Consider the following 19,892-nt stretch of genomic DNA (forward strand, 5'->3'; position numbering starts at 1 on the left):
CGCCCCCAGGATCAGGTAACGGCTGACGTGCCCTGGCCACATGGAAAAAAACGACCCCAGGGAAAGCAGTGATGGCATCCTCAGATTCATCACAGTACTCACGACAGTACTCGCATAAGTTGACGTGGAGTCTGATGAAACTGCAATTCAGTGGTGTACACCAAAGAACTATTGTGTTGTGGCCATTCCTGCCATGGCCCTCCTCCTTGGCTGGCACTTCCTGGCTAACTGCAGATAGGGTGGTTCTGACCATCGTGGCTCAGACACTGTAAGTGACTTTCTAACTAAGTCAAGAGAAATCCGCAGCCGACCTGAGACTGAGTGTTGCTGCTGGGTTGGCCATTGACTAAAGAGGAGCAAAGATTGGTAGTTTAGCTGCAATATGTGGATTGCTTACTGAGTTTAATGACACTGTCTTCTGCCTTCTGATCTGAGCTGTATTTGGTTAACATTTAAACCCTTACACAACATTAGAAAAACATATCACAAATAAAAATTAAAACGTAATACAGTCTGTAACAATATTAAAAAAAATCATGTTCATCTAAAAACTGTGTGAATTTTTCCACAAACAAATTCTTAAGATAGTACAGCGAAATCTAGAAAAAGAAATTTCAGATCATTCTTGAGGTTTCTCTAAAATCAATTTCCATACCAGGTATGCAGCATTTGTAGTAACCATGGAATGGGTACCCACAATGGTGGACCAAAATTGGTCCAGATTTATATCTTCAATGTGGTTTACAAAATGACTCTAAAGAATCGCATACAGGTCGCGTAAGGACTTGCATTGAGTAAGGAGATGTCTGTTTCCAATGAGTCCTTGCAAATGCGGCACAACCTCTCATCCTTTGGGATTAGTTTTCTCACACCAAGCACCATCATAGTTGGCAGAAGATTAAAATGCATATTCATAATAAAGTACCTCAAGCCCTGGTTGTTAGTATATTTTAAATAGTCCATCGGTTTGAGGAAAGGCTTGAGAAGCATATTCACATACCAAGGTCTTACCACTTAAATACTCAACTGATTGGGCTCTGTCCCAACAGTTGGCTTTATCAGTTTGTATTCTCCTAGCTACAGTATATTTGGATATACCATTGTTCCATATCCAGCCAATTTAAGCGTGGAAATCCTCACAAGCATTCCTCATGTTTTCCATAATATGTGATACATAACAAGGACAGTACTTCTGTTCTTGATGCCACCAGATGCTCTCTGAAATCTGTGAGCTCCACAGGACCACACGTTATGTTGCACTACATTCCAGATGAGGGGTCTGACACCATTGTCGCCTTGGGAAGGGAACTTCCATCACAGATGCTCCCAATATCGGTGGTCTATGTGGGAAGAATGGACTGGGCTGCGCACGGGTCAGGTGATTGCATGTGGTGTGGGTATGTTTGTGTGTATCCCCATACGTACGTATGTATGTAGTACGTACATGCCTGGAGTGATGATCTACCACTAGTAGTACCATGGCCTCGGCACAAAGTTCAACAAACATTAACTTTCTTTTCCCTGTATGCACCTATTGCTCATTTACCATCTGTGCCCGTTCTAATCTCATGTCCTAATTCAGTCTCCAGGCTGAATGGCACTGGGAGAGTGACACACTACCCAGATGCTGACGTCGTTTGAACTGATGTAGTTTGGCTGTAACCGACCCTAGTGACCAGTGGACTGCCTGGTAATGGCCTCCAGTTGTGCAATAGCATGCTCATCCCCTTGCCTTACTGCGATGCAAGTCTCCCCTTCCCAATATCTAACAGCACTTCAACACCTTGCATATATTCAGCTTTTGTTTGCACCTGCTCTACACACCGACCCGACTATCCCAGCCGCAATCATTCTGTCATATATCTGGTGGGTCATACCATCCGCTTGCAAAAGGCAAGCCAAACTGTACACTTGCACTTGGAAACAGCCCACCTGACTGAGGATGGGAATAGAATCAGCGGGACAAAATGAAGGCACTACTAGTGGAAATCCAAGGTAAAGACCATAATGCACTAATTCTGGAATTAAAAAACTGATTTAATGGAAGTGGACCAGAAAATAGACTATATGGCCTCTAAGGTTGATGGTTCAAAACGTAAGATCAAGCCGCTGTGTGTTGTTATCGGGGAAGCTAAGAAGCGTGTTGGTGATGGGGAAGACACTTTTCGGAAAATTGAACTAGGGGTCTGCGCCATAAAGATGGACGTAACCACAGTGCAAGTGGAGAACGAGGTCCTGGTATCAAAAGTGTAACCACATTCAATTGAATTGGTCCCAGGGGGGTCTTCTAGAAGAACATCTAAAACTGAAAGCATTTATTGAATACTATAATACATTCTGTTCATCTGATAAGATGGCTCCTCTGCTGCAAGCTCAATAATTGGGAAACATTGGACATTTGTCAAACTAATAATGCCACATTGGAGATACCTGTCTTTTTAAAGAGGAGGTATAATTGGCAATTAAAGTGAGCAAGAAGGTCACTGAGCCCATATGGTTTCACTGGCAGCTTTATTTTTATTTCTAAAATATTGACGCAAATGTAACCACACCTCTCATTAAATAGTTAAGTAGTTCACTCCAACCCAGCTTGCTGATGAAGTCGGTGACAAGATCCATGCCATCCCTTAATGTGAAGCCTACTACGGACCCCCAAGAATGCATATGTCCCATGTAAGGGTGCAAAAGTAAGACTCGTGATACGGAGGGGACATGGCAATTATTAGAAACTTGTATGTAAGTGCAAAAAGGAAAGGAAAACCATATCTCGCCCCAACGCTAAAACGGGGTTTCCTGCCTCAAAGGAAATCACTAGTGTGAGAATGTCCAAAGCGAAAGTCCCAATGTCAGTATCCTGGCTCTGTCTCTCACACTCTAAGTTTTACCTAACTGAAAAGAAGGTCTTTCCAGCCCAAAGGGAGTGGTTCCCTACCCCTGTGCAAACGATAGTTCTGGAATCTTTAGATCCTGAAGTATTGGGGAATATCTCCCTTCCCCGGCTTTGATCAGGGTTCTTGCACAGTTCAGCAATTGTTGGGGAAAATTCTGTTCCCTGGTTGGCTCTTCTTAGGCTTCCTTTTCTGTCTCTGGGTCCCAGACCCTGATTGGCAACCTGGTTCCTTTTCATCAGGCACAGTTGAAAGACGAAAGAGTTTTGAGTGTTTTTCCAAACTGGGGTCCGCCCTTGACCCAGGTTGGCAGACCTGGTTTCCTCCCACCAGGCACTGTGACGAAGATTAGCCTGGATGCACTCTCAAGCTGTGGTGTCACATACAGATTTGGTTTACTCAGCTGCCAAGTACTGCATTTATTGTATATCACTTTCACAGTTCTCTTTCAATGGCTGCAGGTCCCAGACTCGCACTGCTGGTGACCACCAGTACCCTGTTAAACCTGGTTCACTGTTTGGTGAAGTATTATTCCATTGATTATGCTTTCTGAATGTCTTTGGATTTGTTATAGGGTCCTAGACCCATTCATGTGGCTCTATAGGCTTACTTGCCTCTTCCGAATTGTCTCTGCCACTTTACAGGTCTCCCGGTGGCTCCCCGTTCATCAGTGTACCTTAATTTGTGGTCTGCGATGTTCTTTGGACGTCCTGTGTGCCTGCTGTCTGCGGTGAGACTTCCTTCTCTCGTCTCCGAAGGCCAGGGGCTCTGCCGTGCTTGCTTCTTCCTTGTTGGCGTGGGACCGTTCCTCCACGGCTGCCGACCTTGGGGATGCCAGGAGTGTTTTGCTTGCTGCTCACCACTCCGCCCCTGCACACCGGACCAGCTTGGCAGCAACCTCCTCCTTGCTCGGCTCCTCGGTCTAACTTTCTTTTCCCAAAGTGTACTCCGTCTTGCATCTCCCCCAGGGTAGCTTGACCCTTGGTTCCTCCAGTGATGGAGTGTCCAGCTTCCCTCAGTTCTCCGCACTCTGCTGACGATCAAGGGTTCCCCCTCTCTGGGAGGCATACTGGTCCACAGCACCTTCTCTTACAGCACTCGATTACCACAGATCAAGCATGATTTGTTCCAAGATGGGGGACAATAGAATTATAAATGTAGTTGCACATGCTTTTGGAAGTAATAACCTATTGGGTGTGGCCAGGAATTTGCTAGAATTCTTTGGCCCATCTGCAAGCTGATAACAGAGAAATAGGGACTCATTCCCAATAATTCAAAATGTACTTTTGCAAATTGTCCGTTCCCCTCAACCTCTGTTGAAACAGATCATTCGTGGTCACAATATATTTTCTAAATGAGGGGCACTTGTGAAGGATGCCAAATCACTTTTTAGTTTTGCATAGAGCCTCTAGCGATCAGAATTAGATCAAATCGAAATGTCAAGGGACTTGTGGTATGTGGTAGTGGTCATGAGCACAAACTTGAACTATTTGCTGGCCATGTACTTTGTGTGTTGGAGACCATGGGGTGATGATTCATGTGCCTGAGTGATCTGGAGCAGTCTCTGCTGTCCAGATTTAAATCGTTCCCTTGTATTAAAATATCAGAACATGAAACCACTATCCTTGAGTTCCAGAGTCTATGCCCATTACACATCTGTGCCTCATTTTGCAGTCCAAAATACCAGATTTTTGGACACTATTTCCTCCCTTATTGTGAAAACTATTCATGGACCTATGGTGAGGTAGTTGGAGTTTATGAGAACCATGGATCTCCGTGCTATTGAAATGTTTTCTTCAGGTGCTTTCTTCCGTTGTGATTCGATTGATGCCTGACGTGGAATGAGTGATCCCGCTAGGTTTATTGATCCCGCAAGACTTGCGTTCCTCCAGGAACTCGAGTCACGCGGAATCACTAAACCTAGCAGATGACTGTGAGACCGTAGTTGAGGACACTACCAAGCCAGGCACGAATGCTGTCCAGTCCAACCCATTTACAGCCAACCTCCAATCTACCCAACCGGGATCACTCATTCCACGTAAATGCCTTGAGAAAAACCTAGAGGTTAAAACACGTGTCGGCACTTGAAAATACTAAGCACGTTGCTTTTTTACAAACCTGAAGAAGAATGTACAAACTAAGATGTATGTCACATGAGTGACAACTAGTGTCATCCAGAGACCGGATTACAAGAATAAAATCAACTACTACTATAAACACAAAGTGTGGAATCTCATATGTACTGAATATTAGCAAACCCGACCTTATGAAACAGGATATCACCTAGCCAGCGCCTAAGTATAACAACAGGATTTCAGACACAACAGAAAACATATTCATGGACCTAGACAGCCGAGAACATAATTGAGCTTTCTTGGCTCTGCAGAAAATCTACAATAGAAATTAACTTTCTACCCAGACTTCAGTATGTATGTCAGGACTTGATTAAACAAATTCAAACCATGCTTTTCTGTTTGATTTGCAAAGGGATACATAGTAAAATAATGTTAATGTTTGTCGGTTCTGAAATGAAAATGTTCATACTTTCCCTTGATACAGTTAAATCTCCATTCCTTAACTGGGAAAGCAGAGGACTTGTGTGATTGGAAAGTGTATGTAAAGATAATTAACATTTGTAACTTGTGGAGTGCAAGGAATAATTCTACGTTACTAAAATTGACAGGTTCCACTGTGTTCAGGAACTGACAGAGCAAAATCCAAATCTGGTGGGACAGTGCTCCTTACAGACTTGGAACTGCTATCATGATTTCATCATACTCTGAATGTCAGAGCCTAACTTCCACCTGAAAGGCGATTTTAAACCCCACCTGTAGCTGTGGTTGGTTTTGCAACAGAGGATAGGGCTGTACCTGATGCAAGACTCTGGGGAGAGTTGAATATCTGCGCTTGTTGCAAGATCACCTGACAAGTGAACTTTTGGACAGCAATACTATTGTGGGTTTACCCCTAGAATATCTAGGACCCAATTACATCTGTGTATATGTTCTGTTATCTAGTATTTGTATAGAACCTTCTGCCATTTGTTATGGCGTTGAAGCGCTGTAGGTAGTATGGCCCTTCGGAGGACTGTAGTCGGAGAAGTGAGGGGTCCGAAATGAGGGCCGGACACAAGGTTGTCATGTTTACATCAAAGATATTTATTGAATAAAAATGCGTTGGAAAAATGGCTCCTTGACTCTATGCTAAAGAGGATTTTCCCTACCTATACACCAAAACTAAGGAGTCGGTCTGCGTCGGGATGTCAATAACTGAAAAGCCGTCCTTGTGTCCAAAACATCCTATCCTGACCCTCACACTACAAACAAAAAAACAATGAAAATGTGTAAGGAAATATCTTCAACTTGATACTGGCAAAAAGTGTTCACAACTGAAGAAAGAATAGTCCCAACAAAAATGTTCAAGGTCCAAGTCCTTGGATCCAGAGAGGGTGGACCTCGTTCCCTCGATTCTTAAGTAGGATGGCAATAGTCTCTTTTACTAACCGTTCCTTTGTATCTTGCCTTGACTCACAAGTTTCCTGTTTAGGCCACAAATTCTGTAACAGTCTTTCTTTAACGCAGCTTTTTCCTTGGTTTAGAAAACACTGTTTTTCTTAACATTTCTGGAAGTTTTGCAAGTTGCCTGGTATACCCACCCTGCCAGGTTTCTTCATGCAATGCTGACTGCCTTGTGTACTCGCCTGCCAGGTCTTCACTTGTGGTTTTCATTTGCTTGGTATCTTGCTTTGCCAGGGCTTCTCATGCATTTCACAGTTTCTTTATCAGCAATACTGTATGTATTGCTCTTGGCTTGGTGTATATATGTTTGAGGTAAGGTTTGCTCAGGATTTGCCCCACACTTGCACTTAATGCATCTATAGCTCATTAGGGAAATTGCTTTTCCTTTTCTGCATTCAAACAATCTTCTCGTGTTAATGACGGTATTACGTTCAAATTGCTGTTGGTGTGGTCGCCGGAATGCCCCAGAGTCCCCACTGGTTTTGGGTAGACTCACCGGTCTTATCCAGCATTTCCGGATTACGCTTCTACGGCGTGCTGCTTTCACCTGTTTTCCACACTGGAGTGTGCAGGCATTCCTCTGGCTTCCTTCGTGGCTCTGCAGTCACACCCCTGCTTCCCTTCAGGCGCCGGACTGTAGAATGCTGTCTTCTCGACCTGCTGAGCACCAGGACCTCTCTTGCGTCTCCACAGCACTTTGGTCTCCGGCTCAGCATGCCCCCAGATCCCCCTCTGACGTGGCAGCCTTCCTTGCTCTTCCACACTGGTTTGTGATCTCCGGGTTCGCAAGCCTCCGGACAGGAATCCAAGTCTTAGCCTGCACTGCTTCCTCCAATAGTGCGCTGGACATGTTTTAATGTCCCGCGCATATGTGCTTTGGACAGACGACTGGACTGCAGGTTGTGTTTCAGGTTCTTGGTAACTTGTTCAAACTCCTTCATCCTCCTCGCCTCAGTACTGGGTGAATTCTGGGAGTTGGAGTCCACAGGTGGTGTTGAACACATGATATTTGAATAGTTCTTAGTGATTTTACATAAAGGTATCTTAGAAGAAAAAGGTGTTGTGTTGGAGCTTTGTCTCTTCGTGTCATATGTAGTTGTTTGACCAGGAAAAATAGGAAGAAGAGGTTTCTTTACTTCTTCTACAAGGGGGAACAAGCAGCTGACAATATGCCATTAGGGTCTTTAGTATTAGAGGGTACTCTACTTGGGAAGGGGGGGGGGATACTGCATTTCGTCCAATGAAGTGATGACATTTCCCTGGTAGTTGTCTCCTCCAATGTGTTCATCCTCATAAAGCCACCCGAGGGTCAGTATCGGGTAGCGGCTGCCGTCCCTGGCCACATGGGAGGAGGTCACTGCCAGGGAATCCGTGATGACTCTATTGGATTCATCACATAAGACGAGAAAAAGGAACATGACAATGCATGCAGAAGTAATTATAGTTTAAAGAACTTTTTCAGACATACAGTGATATCTAGTGTACATACTTGGGAAAATGAAGGGTGGATAGAGAAGAGGAAGCAGGTTGTATTGCAATGGTAGAGATTATCTGACAGCTGGGACAAATTATTCATGGGACTTTGCTGTATGCTAAAGGCGCAGCATTGTAGGAGGAAAAGTAGCAGGGATAATGTTTATGAAACCCCAGCACAACTGTCCACAATTGAGGGCTCTGCTTTTCTTTACATGCAGTGTAGATGTAGAGACAATCCTGTGCTGACACATGCAAATGAAAGTCGGGAACCTAGATGCAGCAAGTAAGTAATGCAAACTGGGACATTAACACTGCTGCGGGGCACAGAGATCAGGATCCAACATTTATTGAGGGACCTCTATAAAAGAGTACATTGAAATAATGTTACCGTCTGGGGCAGTGCGTCTACATAGCTCCATTTGAGGCAAACATGAGCTGGGCCCATTTCTGGATTTGTAGTAGACAAGCTCATCCATAGAGCATTTCCTGGGGACCCCTGTGGAGTGTACCTGGAGGGACAGCTTGAGCAGTTTGCATTGGATGTTGTTGCACAGAGGCCTTTCATCTGATGGCACGATGTTGCAGAAAATGTGTCGGGGTGTGTTTTTGCTAAGCTCACACTCGTTTTCCTCTAAGGACTCTGTATACATTGTTTGCTAGACAACGGTGTTCCCCTGGATACGTTGCGCCTGGAAGTGATTTTTTTTTCTTTCAATGCACCAGTGCCAAATGTTCTGCGAAAGAAAAGACAATACTATTGAGTGTCTGCCACCTTGTTGACTATATATATAAACCATGGGATGTGGTATTGTGTGTGTTGATAAGGACACTTTGCGTTGAAATTAGGTTTTGAAAAGAGTAAAGCGCTATTTTGATGGTCAAACCTTCTAGCACATTTATGTGCCGTTTGGCTTGTTGACTCGACAACTTCCCCATGGCAGTGATGTCTTGACAGTGCACTCCCCACCAGTGCTGTTTGTGTTGTGATATTTACATGCACTGGCAGACTGATAAAATGTCTCTTTAGCATATTCTTTTCTGTTCACTGGTGAAGAGTTTTGGCATCTTTTGCGACACTAGAACTAGATGTCCCTCTCCTCTGCCCCTTAAGGCCATTGTCCTTCGAGCCACTATTGGGTGCATATTGAGCCGCACATGGGGAATGATAATGATGCCATCATGCCGGTGGGTTTCATTGCGTTCCTGACTATAACGAGGGATTTGAGATTGCTGTGCTCGGACCCTCTCTTTTTATCTTTAAGCGGTTGCTTTTTGTGTATCTAGAATGGCGACCCAGAGAATTTTATTTTGACTTGGTACTAGATTTGGCTTTCTCGTTGATGGTAAACCTTAGACAACATAGATGTATTGTCCTGTGTGCATCAGAGACACTTTCTGTGCTATGCCCTGTTATTTGCCAGCCGTCCCAAGTTAAGGGTATACGGCTATGCCCTGGTAGGGCAGATGTACCGCCACCACTGCAAGCACTCTTCTGAACACACGAGCGGCCGATGCAATCCCAAAAAGAAGCACCTTAAACTGAAAATGTCTTTAGTCTACTTTGGAATTAAGATATTTATGATGAGCTGGGAAAATGAAATATGATATGCATCTTTCATGTCCCAACATTGTCATGTAATCTTTTTATATTTTAAAGTGGAATTACCTCTTTAAGGGTAGTCCTACTGAATGTTTGTGGTTTGACATACATGTTTGCTGGCTGTAGGTATAAGACGGGCCTTTTTGTCTTGTCTATTTTGGGTATAAGAGGGTCTAGTGAATAAATCCCTTTGGTCACCTGCTCTTGTGCTAGTGTTTTGATTGCTCCATTCTGAATGAGTGCTTCGACCTCTTCTTGAAGCCGAGTAAGATGGTCGTGCAACCACTTTCTGTAGTGTGGCGGCACATTGCACAATTTTGAGAAAAATTCCAGGCAGTATCCTTTCCTGATTTTACAAATGTTATCAATGCCTTACCCACTACATTTTATCATAAACCAACAAATATTTGCATTATACGTTATTCTATATTCCTGAATAGAAACCGATTAAGAATACTCTCACACTTGTTTAGCATGTATGTATAGCTTTCTCTTTGTGAGGAGCCTGCGGGCGTCCTCACTACTTTCTCCCCAACATCCTCTGGTCAGGTGGCTAGTGAAGGGCCATCGCTCGTGGATCCCGACCCTGGGGTGAACAGGGGGAGATGAGGGAGGCCCACCTGGGTAGGGGAGACTTGAGGAATGGTAGAGGGCTGTCCTTGGGTGAGACGCGGTACTCAACATTTCCATTCCATGATTAACCCTCAGTTCCAACTGCTTTCATGGGATATTGTTACCCCTTTTCCTTTTTTCCAGGATAACCCTAGAAAGTACCACCAATATAGGGATTCTGAGAAAGGGGTGAAGAAAAGGATGTCCGCCGGTGAGGCATGGTATCCCCCTTTTCCTTGTGGGAAACAACCTTACACTCCCCCTGTCTCTAAAGACTGTTGTCAATCATTTCCCCTCATTCATACCATTTGGCCTCAAGCCCTGGGATCGTATCTCTCCAGCCCTGAAATCTCTTTAGTGGCTGGAAGGATTACGTTCGAGACCCTCTGCATTGCCCACAAGGCCTTCTGGGGCCTAGGTCCGCAATACCTTCAACTCTCCCTTCGGAAATACCTTTCTACTTGAGCTCTTTGCACCTCCAACTCCCTCAGGGTCAGTCGCTTCTTCAAGCAACAAGTTGGTGTTAGATCTCTTTCCTCTGTTCGGGCCTCCCTCTGAAACAGCTTACCTGCCTCTCGAGGAGAACCATCTTCGGTTACGGAAGTACCTCAAGACCTTCCTCTTTGCTTCTGCCTTCTTTCTTCTTCTCCCCTGCTGATCTGTCTGTATCTGTACTGGGCACCTGGCCACCCTCTGAATTCCGGCCCAGATCCCTGCCCACCCAGCTACATACCCGCACTGCCAACTGGCCATCCTTGCACTTGGGTCTGTATCTGCAACCCTACAGTCCCCTTACCTGCACTTATTAGACATCCATTGTCTGCACTTAATTCTTGCACTTGCCACCTGCTGCCCACCCTACCTGTTGTTGTTTTGATCACTTGTTCAGTACTTTGAACTCCTTCCCTGTCCTTTGCACTTTTCCCCCTACCTTGCACTTGCGCGTTCATAATGTCACTGGGCCTAGTAAGATCATTGTTGTTGTCCTCCCATGTACCCCTCTCGTGCCTCGTCGCACCCTAAAACACTTGTGTATGGGTGCGCTATAAATAAAATATATTATTATAGTACTGTGATGAGGAAGAGGTGACTAGGAGTGGTACACACGAACATGTCATTTCACCACTGATACGTGGAAGAGGCATGCAGACTGTTGTGAGTGTCAGCCATATCCAGTGGATTCCACTATGGTCAGGCAATTGAGCTTGAGGATTCACACCTGCAACCTGTTAGGTGGTTGCCTGTGCTTAAAAGGTGGAGTGACCAGCAGGGCAGAGACCAGCAGGAGAGAAGCCGGACCGAGTGCTGCGAGCCTGGAGGGAGAGAAACCCTGTGGAGAGGGAGACCGCCGAGCGGGTTCTGTCGGGAAACCAGGACACCAGCAAGTTCCCGGAGAAACTGTGCTGCCAAGGCCATGCGGGCTGTGAGAAGGTCACAGTGGTGAGAGCCTCCCTGGTCGGGTGCCCACCGTAGGAGCGGTAGACCCAGAAGAAAGCCAGTTGCTGGAAGCAACCGGCAGCGTCCGTGATAGGTGAACAGAGCTGCCGGCCACTCACAGAAAGAAGACCGGAATGCGTGCGGGGCTCGCAAAACTATGAAAACGTGTAGGCAGAGCGGAAAAGGAGGAAAGCAGCTCCCCGGAGGAGATGCCAGGGACCGGTGAGTGAACAAGAGAGAACACTCGTATCTGGGCACTCCTGGGAGCTGGAAAAGGGCAAAAGCAATGGCTGAATGAACAGAATTAGATGTGCGAAATAAAGGGTACCCAAAGTGAAGAGTTGTAGTGATCAAAATGAACAAGATGAACTGTGAATGAAAGAATGAGAATTGTGAACTATTGAATACGGAACTAACGGAAAGCTTTTGACAAGCCTATAAATGCAAAGCAAGCTTGTGTGAAATACAATGAAAAGCAAGTAATTAATATTACGGAAGATTGTAAAAACAATGTGGTGAAGGAAAGAGAGCACCACAGAGTGAACTGTATGAAAGAACATATTGTGGCAAAGCCAAGAGACTGACGAAGAGGAAAACACGTTGTGGCAAAGCCAAAAGAGTGGCAAAGAGAAAGCCAAGTGAATGTGAATCGGAACACAGGCTTTCTTGCCCACACAGGTTCTCTTGCAACTTCACCTAAGGTTACCAGTTGCGTGACCTGTAATGAGTGGACCGTGTGGTCTGCCAACTGCGCCTTGACCGCGGATACCCTATCGTACAGAGAGCAAAGCCATATGTATGAAAGAGATAGCTGAAATGAAGCAGAAGAAGGCCATCTGTATGAGCTATCAAGAAGGCAAAAGGAGTGTAAAGTTGACCTGGAACTGGTTTTGAATATTGAGAGACTGAAACAAGGTATAAGTTGGCAAGCTGGAAAAGCTGACGTCTTGGCGCACGGAAACCGAAGACCTTATGAACTTTGTTGCTGCCTTGAAGAAGGGAACCTCTGTGCCTTGTTTCTTTTTTTTGTCTTCTTGGGGAAGGGAACCCAGAGAGTTTGTGGAGCTGTCTTGAACTTGGGCAAGGGGAGCGGAAAAGTACGCCCAGATCTGGAAGAAGCTCAGAACTTTATTTGGAACACTATTTCTTTTGTTGCTGACATACATGCACATTGTTTAGCTTTAGTTAGGTATTGGACACAGAAAGACTTTTAAATTGAACTTACTGACTCAGACTTTCCTTAGTTTCTTTAGGTAGGGAAATCCTACCTTAGCATAGGGCAGGTTAGGCCTTCAACCATCCTGGCATTTAATTTAATAAACTATTGGTGCTTGAACTTTGAATCTGTTGCCAGTGTCTTGCTTCATGATGCCTTCTCAATGTGTTGAGCACTGATATACTAGAGAATTGTGAGCACATCCTGGTAAAATTAAGTGTTGATAATAGCACCACAGTAAGCTTCCTTGTACTATATAGAACCTTGGGTGGGGCTCCTTTATTTGAAGAACAACTTACTGCATTGCTTGGAGACTTTTTAAAGTCTACTACACCTGTGGTTGTCCTTGGTGATTTTAACCTCTCGGCACATAATGAATTAGATCAAGAAACCACCACACTATTTTACACACTAAAAGAGATGGGGTTTATCCAGCATGTGGATCATCCCACTCATAGGGAGGGCAACACCCTTGACTGGGTGTTATTGCATAGTCTCTCCTTATATGTTTGTGTCATTACTGTCTGTCCTTGCACTGACCATTATTTAATATCGTTTGTTCGTTCTCTCTCTGCTTGCCTCTGTCATGATGCCTACCCCCGGGCATCCGGATCGAGTCCATCAGCCCCGGGAGCAGGCATCCAGATACTCATTAAAACCCCAACAGCCCCGGCTGGGGGCTGTTTGGATTCAGTCCTGGCGCCTTAGGCGCCAGGCTCATCATAGAAATCAGTCCTGGCGCCATAGACTTTACTTACCTTATGCAGACCATGCTGCAAATGAGTCCAAGCCAACGTGAGGCCTGGATGGGACTATTTTATTACAGGGACTATTTTTTACTCGGGTGTGGTTCTGGGGAACTTCTTACCTGGGACTACTTTGCAGGCTATTTAAACCACGCCTGAACAGCAGCTCATGCTTCATGTTATTCTGCATCCAGCAGCGTAACGCTCACCGTGTCTGCAAGTCAGCATCCAGTCTTCTGCCACGCCCGCCTCGAATCCGGAGCTCGTAGACAAAAGGAAAAGAAAGGAGAAGAGGTTAGATCACGGACATTATTTGATTCCTTACCTGATTCCGGACCCAGCACATCTCTGAGCCTGGAAAGGACATTATTTCAGCATGCGTCGCTTCGCCAGCAGTCCACTGCATCTTTCAACTCTGCGCTGCCTCCATCATTTTCTTCTTCGAAACCCAGCACCTGGGGGGAAAACAAAAGGAATAACAAGGTGAGCCGAGAAAACCGACAAAGACAATCTCTTTGCCACCATAGGCTTACCTGCTTTACCACCAGAGGTATTATCCTTTAATTCGCTGCATCTTTCTATGCCGCACCTATAAAGGGAGAGAAAACAGCAAGTTAAACTCATGCAACTTTTACCGGACAGTGTTTGGTAATACAGACTCTTACCTGAACGCCATCAGCTGCCTCCAGGCAATATTCTTTTGGACCCAGCTGCAACCTAACGAGGGAATGGAACAAGAGTGAACATCGGACATATTGAACTCTTTGAACTTTATAGACACTGGAGTCCATATTCCTCCGGAACTCCTCCAGTACCTTCAAACCAGTGAAGTAACTGGTATCTACGCGCCCCTGCATGCCATGCAGGATGGAGAGCTCATCATTTAAAAACACAAGGTGAGGTTACCAAGAGGGGATATCGGAGGTGATTAGTGGGGAGAACGAGAACAGTTGGGGGGGCATCACTAAAGTCCACGGGTGGATAAATCCCTTTCTCCACTTGCAGGGGAATACTTCTACGAGTCCAGCAGACAAGATTAGGCGGGCCAGTCCAGACTGTCATCTCTTCACTACGCATCACGTTGGTGGAGACTGCAGCTGTCCGGGTCCGATCGACGCCCCTGTGGGAACCAGTTGAGCGTAACACTCTCTTAATAAGGTGAGCACTAATGTGAGAGTAGAACGAAGGGCAAGAAACCTTAGGAAGTTCACGCCTGAAGCACTTAGTGAACTAGCCATACCTATGGCTGGCGAGGAGGCTGATGTCTAATAGCATCAATGTTTTAGTTCACCAATATAATGAGATCACATCGAAGACTATCACTATCTTAGCACCAGAAAGCATTAAAATTGTAAAGAGCGAAGTAAGAGACAAGACATGGTTTAATGATGATGTCAATATGCACAAAAAAAAGAAACCGAGTGAAGAGTTCTGGCGTAAAGACCCTTGCCCGGAAACCCTTCCTACATATCCCCTTGCAGCAGCAGGTGTGAGGAATCACATAGAGTCCTCACTGATCCCCAACCTGGAAGGCAGCTACTACCTGATCCTGACTCTGGTGGTGACATTATGAGGGAGCATCACATGGAAGGAGATGGCTGTCGGGGAGAAGTGGTGACCCCCATCAGGAGAGACGTGGGGTGCTCATCTTCCATGTGAAGAAGACTCTATAATTCCAGAGTTTCTGATGGCATATTGTCATTATTCAAATCCCTCTAGTTGTGAAATCCTAAAAACCCTCTTTATCAAACATTGTAAACAAAATGCCATTCACACTTCATATGTGCCTAACACCAATATAACATCTTCTGTTTCTAGGTTTCTCATTTAAGAACAAATGCAAAGCAATGAAACATTAAAATAGTTGAAACTCCTAGGGACTCCCAACTACCATAAAGCCTCAAGTACTGAGACGAGGAGGAAGGAGTTGATGTGGAATGAAAGGAACATCAAACGCAACGTGCTGACTAGTTGTCAGACTGGTAATGGGCTGCACAGGGCATTTAAACCTGATGAGGAACTTTAATGAAGGAAAGGGAGACGCAGAGACGAGCCGTGCTGGGAAAGCAAAGGATCCTTTCCTAGGACTTACCTTGAGAATAGGTTAGCCGGTCAAGTGGCACAGCGAGTAGAGCGCTTGCTTTGACATCCGTGCAGAGCCTGCTAACGCAGGTTCGAATCCCGGCAAGGCCAAACTCAGCCTTTCATCCTTCGGTCGATAAATGAGCACCACACACCGTGGGTAATAATAAGCAGCGCTCAGATACCTGAGGGTTCGTAGCGCTATATAAATGCCAAATTATTATTATAGAATGGGGTACTTGGGGTAAATGCTTGCATTACTTTAATAAAAAAACCTTATAAAACACCACCAGAGCCCACTGCATAATTTCTGAAATACCATACCTGAAGAAGCTATAAATTAAAACGTGTGACTTTTGGGAACAAGGCCCCGTACCATCTTAGGGTTGGACTAGAGGGAAGCTGTACTTTTGCTTAGTCTAACTATTTCTACCTATTTGTATTGCACTTGAGTTCTTTCCCGATGAGCATTGGTAACGTACTCATCTGCATCTTTATTTTCCTATTGTATACGTGTTATATATGGCTTTGATTGCCAATACTTACCTGTGATTTGTATATGCTTCTTGTGTAACTAAAAGCCTAATGAATAATTGTATTTGTGATATACTACTATCTAACTTGAAACTGTTGCACAGTGTGAACAAATTGTAGCCCTAGAGCACTCACACTTTTCATGAGACTAAGCTTTGACTGCTCGCTCACCTACCTGGATTTGGTTTTGGCTAACCTCTCAACGTCTTCCCTTTTCCATAAATAGAGTGGCCTCCCAAAATCCTCTCACCAGGATTGATTTTGGGAATTCATTCTAACAACAATATCCATTAAGATGCATTTTAAATACTGGCCTGTGTGCTAGCTTGCTGTATTGCATAAAAGATAGGTGACTGAAAGCATACTGGCTAAGAGTTATATTGTTCTTCAGAGGTTACTTAATAGCCCCAATTTAACGATAACCATTACTTTTCAGATGGATGCTTTTACTGGCAGTAACAGCTATTCAATGTGACCAGGCGTTTGATAAGGAGCAGCTGAATGGTTGCAATTGACTCATTGGCAGAAATTACTGTTTTAATCACCACAAAATTACAGAGATTTAGATAATTACAGAGAATATGCTGCTGGTCATGGCCCAGGTGTACATATGTATCCATCCTAAATGCCAAAACCAATCTCACTTATACTGTGGGGATTCAAATTGCTTTTTTCGCATCCATGTAGCTATTGCCACGTCAACAGTAAAAATGTGTTTCATATGCAGATGAACACAATTCTGCTCTTGGGATGGGGGGGTGGATGGAGGGGGAGATTTGCTCGTAGAAGCCCATTCAACTGTATTTTCCTCTGCTATTGGTTAGTAAAGATGCTGTCAGTGCTCGTTTATGAGGAGCACTTTTTTCCCTTCTGAGGCTCTGTTGCTATCATGTTTGACTCTTACTACTATTCCAGGTGTCATTGTGTCTGTGCCTGAACAGGTAGTGAATGAATGGTGTTAGGTGGTAAAGAGAAAAAAACAGTGAAGCTGAGCTTGAACTGAAAATGGGCCCAAGTTTGAACATCTTTCCCTTCTCTTTGCTCCTCCCTTAAGCATTCATTGACACCTGCTGTTATTGCTTCTTACACTCTGCTTACTTGTGTCTCGCATTCCTTTCCTCTTTTTCAGGTGGCTCTTGTATCGGTTGGTTACCAGCTGGTGCCTACGAAAGCTCGGGGCAGATTTGAAAATTGGATCGTTGGGCTTCTTGTGGCTTCAGAACATAAGCCTCAAGTTGGAGAAGCAGCAGCAAACACTGGTGGGTAACATGACGATGGCCGTTTCTTCACACCCACAATTGTGTAGTTTCTGTCTTTACACTAACCTTTCCTTATTTCTTTATGAAAGAAGGATAGGCCAGTAAGACCGGCTAGAAAAACACATCTCCTGTGGGTAAAGATTAATCACATCAAAGCAGCAATTGTGTAATAGAGGCTGTCTTGAAGCTTTGTGAAACAGGACATTCTTCTTTCAATGTGGAACCACTGCTCTGTGTGCCCCGTCATTGGTGTGATCACTAGCTTTACCTGTCAGTGCATGAAATCACCCCGCCTGACCTAGTTTGGCTTGATCCAGCAATACAGAGGGTGAACTCATCCCTCTACCCTTCTCTCAGATGATGGTCGAACACAACACACATCCCTGGGGGCAATGGATATTGAATTCTATGTGATATTTCTGCATTTTGAAGGGCGAACACAAAAATGTTTTTCTTTCCTGCCAATTTTGCGCAGACTTCAAAATTCACAATTATAACATAGCTGGGAGGGGTTTCACCCCCTGACCCTTCGGAATCCTAGTCCCCACCTGCCCCAGAGCCCCCTTTCCTTCCTAGCCACCTTCATTTCTCAACCAAATTGTCCACAACCACCCACCACAGACACACTTACCATTTCCCCACCCGCTCCTTTCACCATCGATTTAGAAAGACAGCTCGGAGCAGCTCCAAGCAGTCTTTCTAAATCAATCTTTTCTTGATGTGAAAAAGGCATTTTCTCTCGGGACCGACATTGATGTGTCAGCATTGTTTTCAGCGCCATCACAAACACTGGGCCTCATTATGACCCAGGCGTTAACCATAGCGCTATTAGCGCCATGGTTGACGCTGGTACCTTACCGATTCCCCCATGGTGAATGGCGGAATTACTGCCCCATTCCAAGGTTGGCGGGGTGGTAATTCCCCATTCACCATTGGCCCTTCCCCATTTTTGCCCCCGTAGGGCTCAATGGAAATGGGGAAGGCGGTAATTACGGTACTGAAAATTGCGGTACCGTAATTACCTCCAAGGTCCCTTTGCGGGTCCCGTCCTTAACGGCTGGTAAAACCAGCCGTTGAGGGAGGACCCGCAAAGGGACCTCGGAATTGGGAGGTAAGGGATTACCGACACCAGAGCCCTTACCGGTACCGGTAATCCCTTACCGCCCGGGTCGTAATGAGGCCCACTGTCTTGAAAGCTAATTGTGTGGTGAATTTGCAAGATAAATGGATTTTTTGTAGAACAGACCCCTGTCTGTGTTCTGTAGTGTAACCCCTTCTAGAATTCTCTAGCAGTGAAGTTGGCCCTTAGAGTGTTGTCATGTTAATCACTGCCTCTGGAGATGCCCATTAGTACTCCTCTGTGGCAGTTGGTGAACTTTGATATGTATGTCCGACCCATTTTACTGATGATCGAAAGCGATTTTAGGCCAATGGGGAAGAGAGGCAGGTTCGAATATTCTCTTTTATAGTGTGATTAAAATGATGGAGCCAAATTGTGGATTTGATCAAGTTTTCCAAAGATATTCGATATGAATCCTTAGAAGGTGCAGGAAGATCTGCAGGGAAGCACATCAGATATTCCAAAGCTTTAAATGCAAAGTCTGTCGAAGAACACCTACACATTACCTTGTAACCTCAAATAATGTAGGTCCCCATCAGAGCATTTTGCTTCTAAATGAAACACTGGCTGTACCATAGACCAGGGTAGACTAGTATGTGTACAACATTATTTAAGTAGAGCTTGTTACAATGTGCCACCACCCCAAGGGGAATAAAGGCCAATCATATCCCATTAGGAATAACAATGGTTTTAAATATTGGGGCAATAGATCTAATTAAATGCATAATTCTAGGAGATCTAACACACTTGATTGGTCCTGTGCTAATAAAAGAAATCTGATTTTACATTTTTTGCCACCATCCTTCCATTATATGCTAGATTACTTCTAAAGTATGTGTAAGTGTTGATCATATAATCCAGGGTGCTTTAAGTAATATTAGGATACTAACCCAATTGTCATTCCACATAATGCCCTAGCAAATGATCCTGACCTTTTCACATTAACCCGAGAACATTATCTATTTTTATTGTACTAGAAAATGTCAGTGACCATTTCTCATTAACCCCAGGGAAGCATGCCATGCCAGGTACATAAGTCTCCAAATAGGTCATACTTGCTTTACAATACCACAAACAAGAACATTGTTATGCCACATCATTTACCCCAGAAAACTGTTGCCTGTTTCTTAGCCCCAGAACACCACTAAACCAGTTTCACATAGCCCATAGAAAACAACCTTGTCTGTTTCACATTTGTGCTGTGTTCATGGGGGCCCTCTTGTAATAGATGGGGACCCACACACTCAGTCTTTAAATGTTGTAACGCTGCTTCAAGTAGAACCGATGTTTGCTTTGGATTTCTTTCAGTGTTTCCCTTTTCAATACTACAAAAGTGCACAATACCCATGCCTATCTTCCAATGCATGCAGGAACACTTAGCACAAAGTCTTTCCAATTCCATGC

General features: G+C 44.7%; 1 protein-coding gene across 1 annotated transcript in view; it reads left to right on the forward strand.

Annotated features, from left to right (window-relative positions):
- Positions 1 to 19,892, forward strand: part of BLTP2 (bridge-like lipid transfer protein family member 2) — a 1,026,973-nt gene that overhangs the window by 83,232 nt on the left and 923,849 nt on the right. Inside the window, exon 2 of the mRNA XM_069615333.1 lies at positions 17,239 to 17,368. Within this exon, the coding sequence (XP_069471434.1) occupies positions 17,239 to 17,368 (130 nt within the window). The remainder of the gene's footprint in view (positions 1 to 17,238; positions 17,369 to 19,892) is intronic.

The sequence above is a fragment of the Ambystoma mexicanum genome, chromosome 9 (genome assembly GCF_040938575.1).
Source record: "Ambystoma mexicanum isolate Mex_15411 chromosome 9, UKY_AmexF1_1, whole genome shotgun sequence".
Lineage (NCBI taxonomy): Eukaryota > Metazoa > Chordata > Amphibia > Caudata > Ambystomatidae > Ambystoma > Ambystoma mexicanum.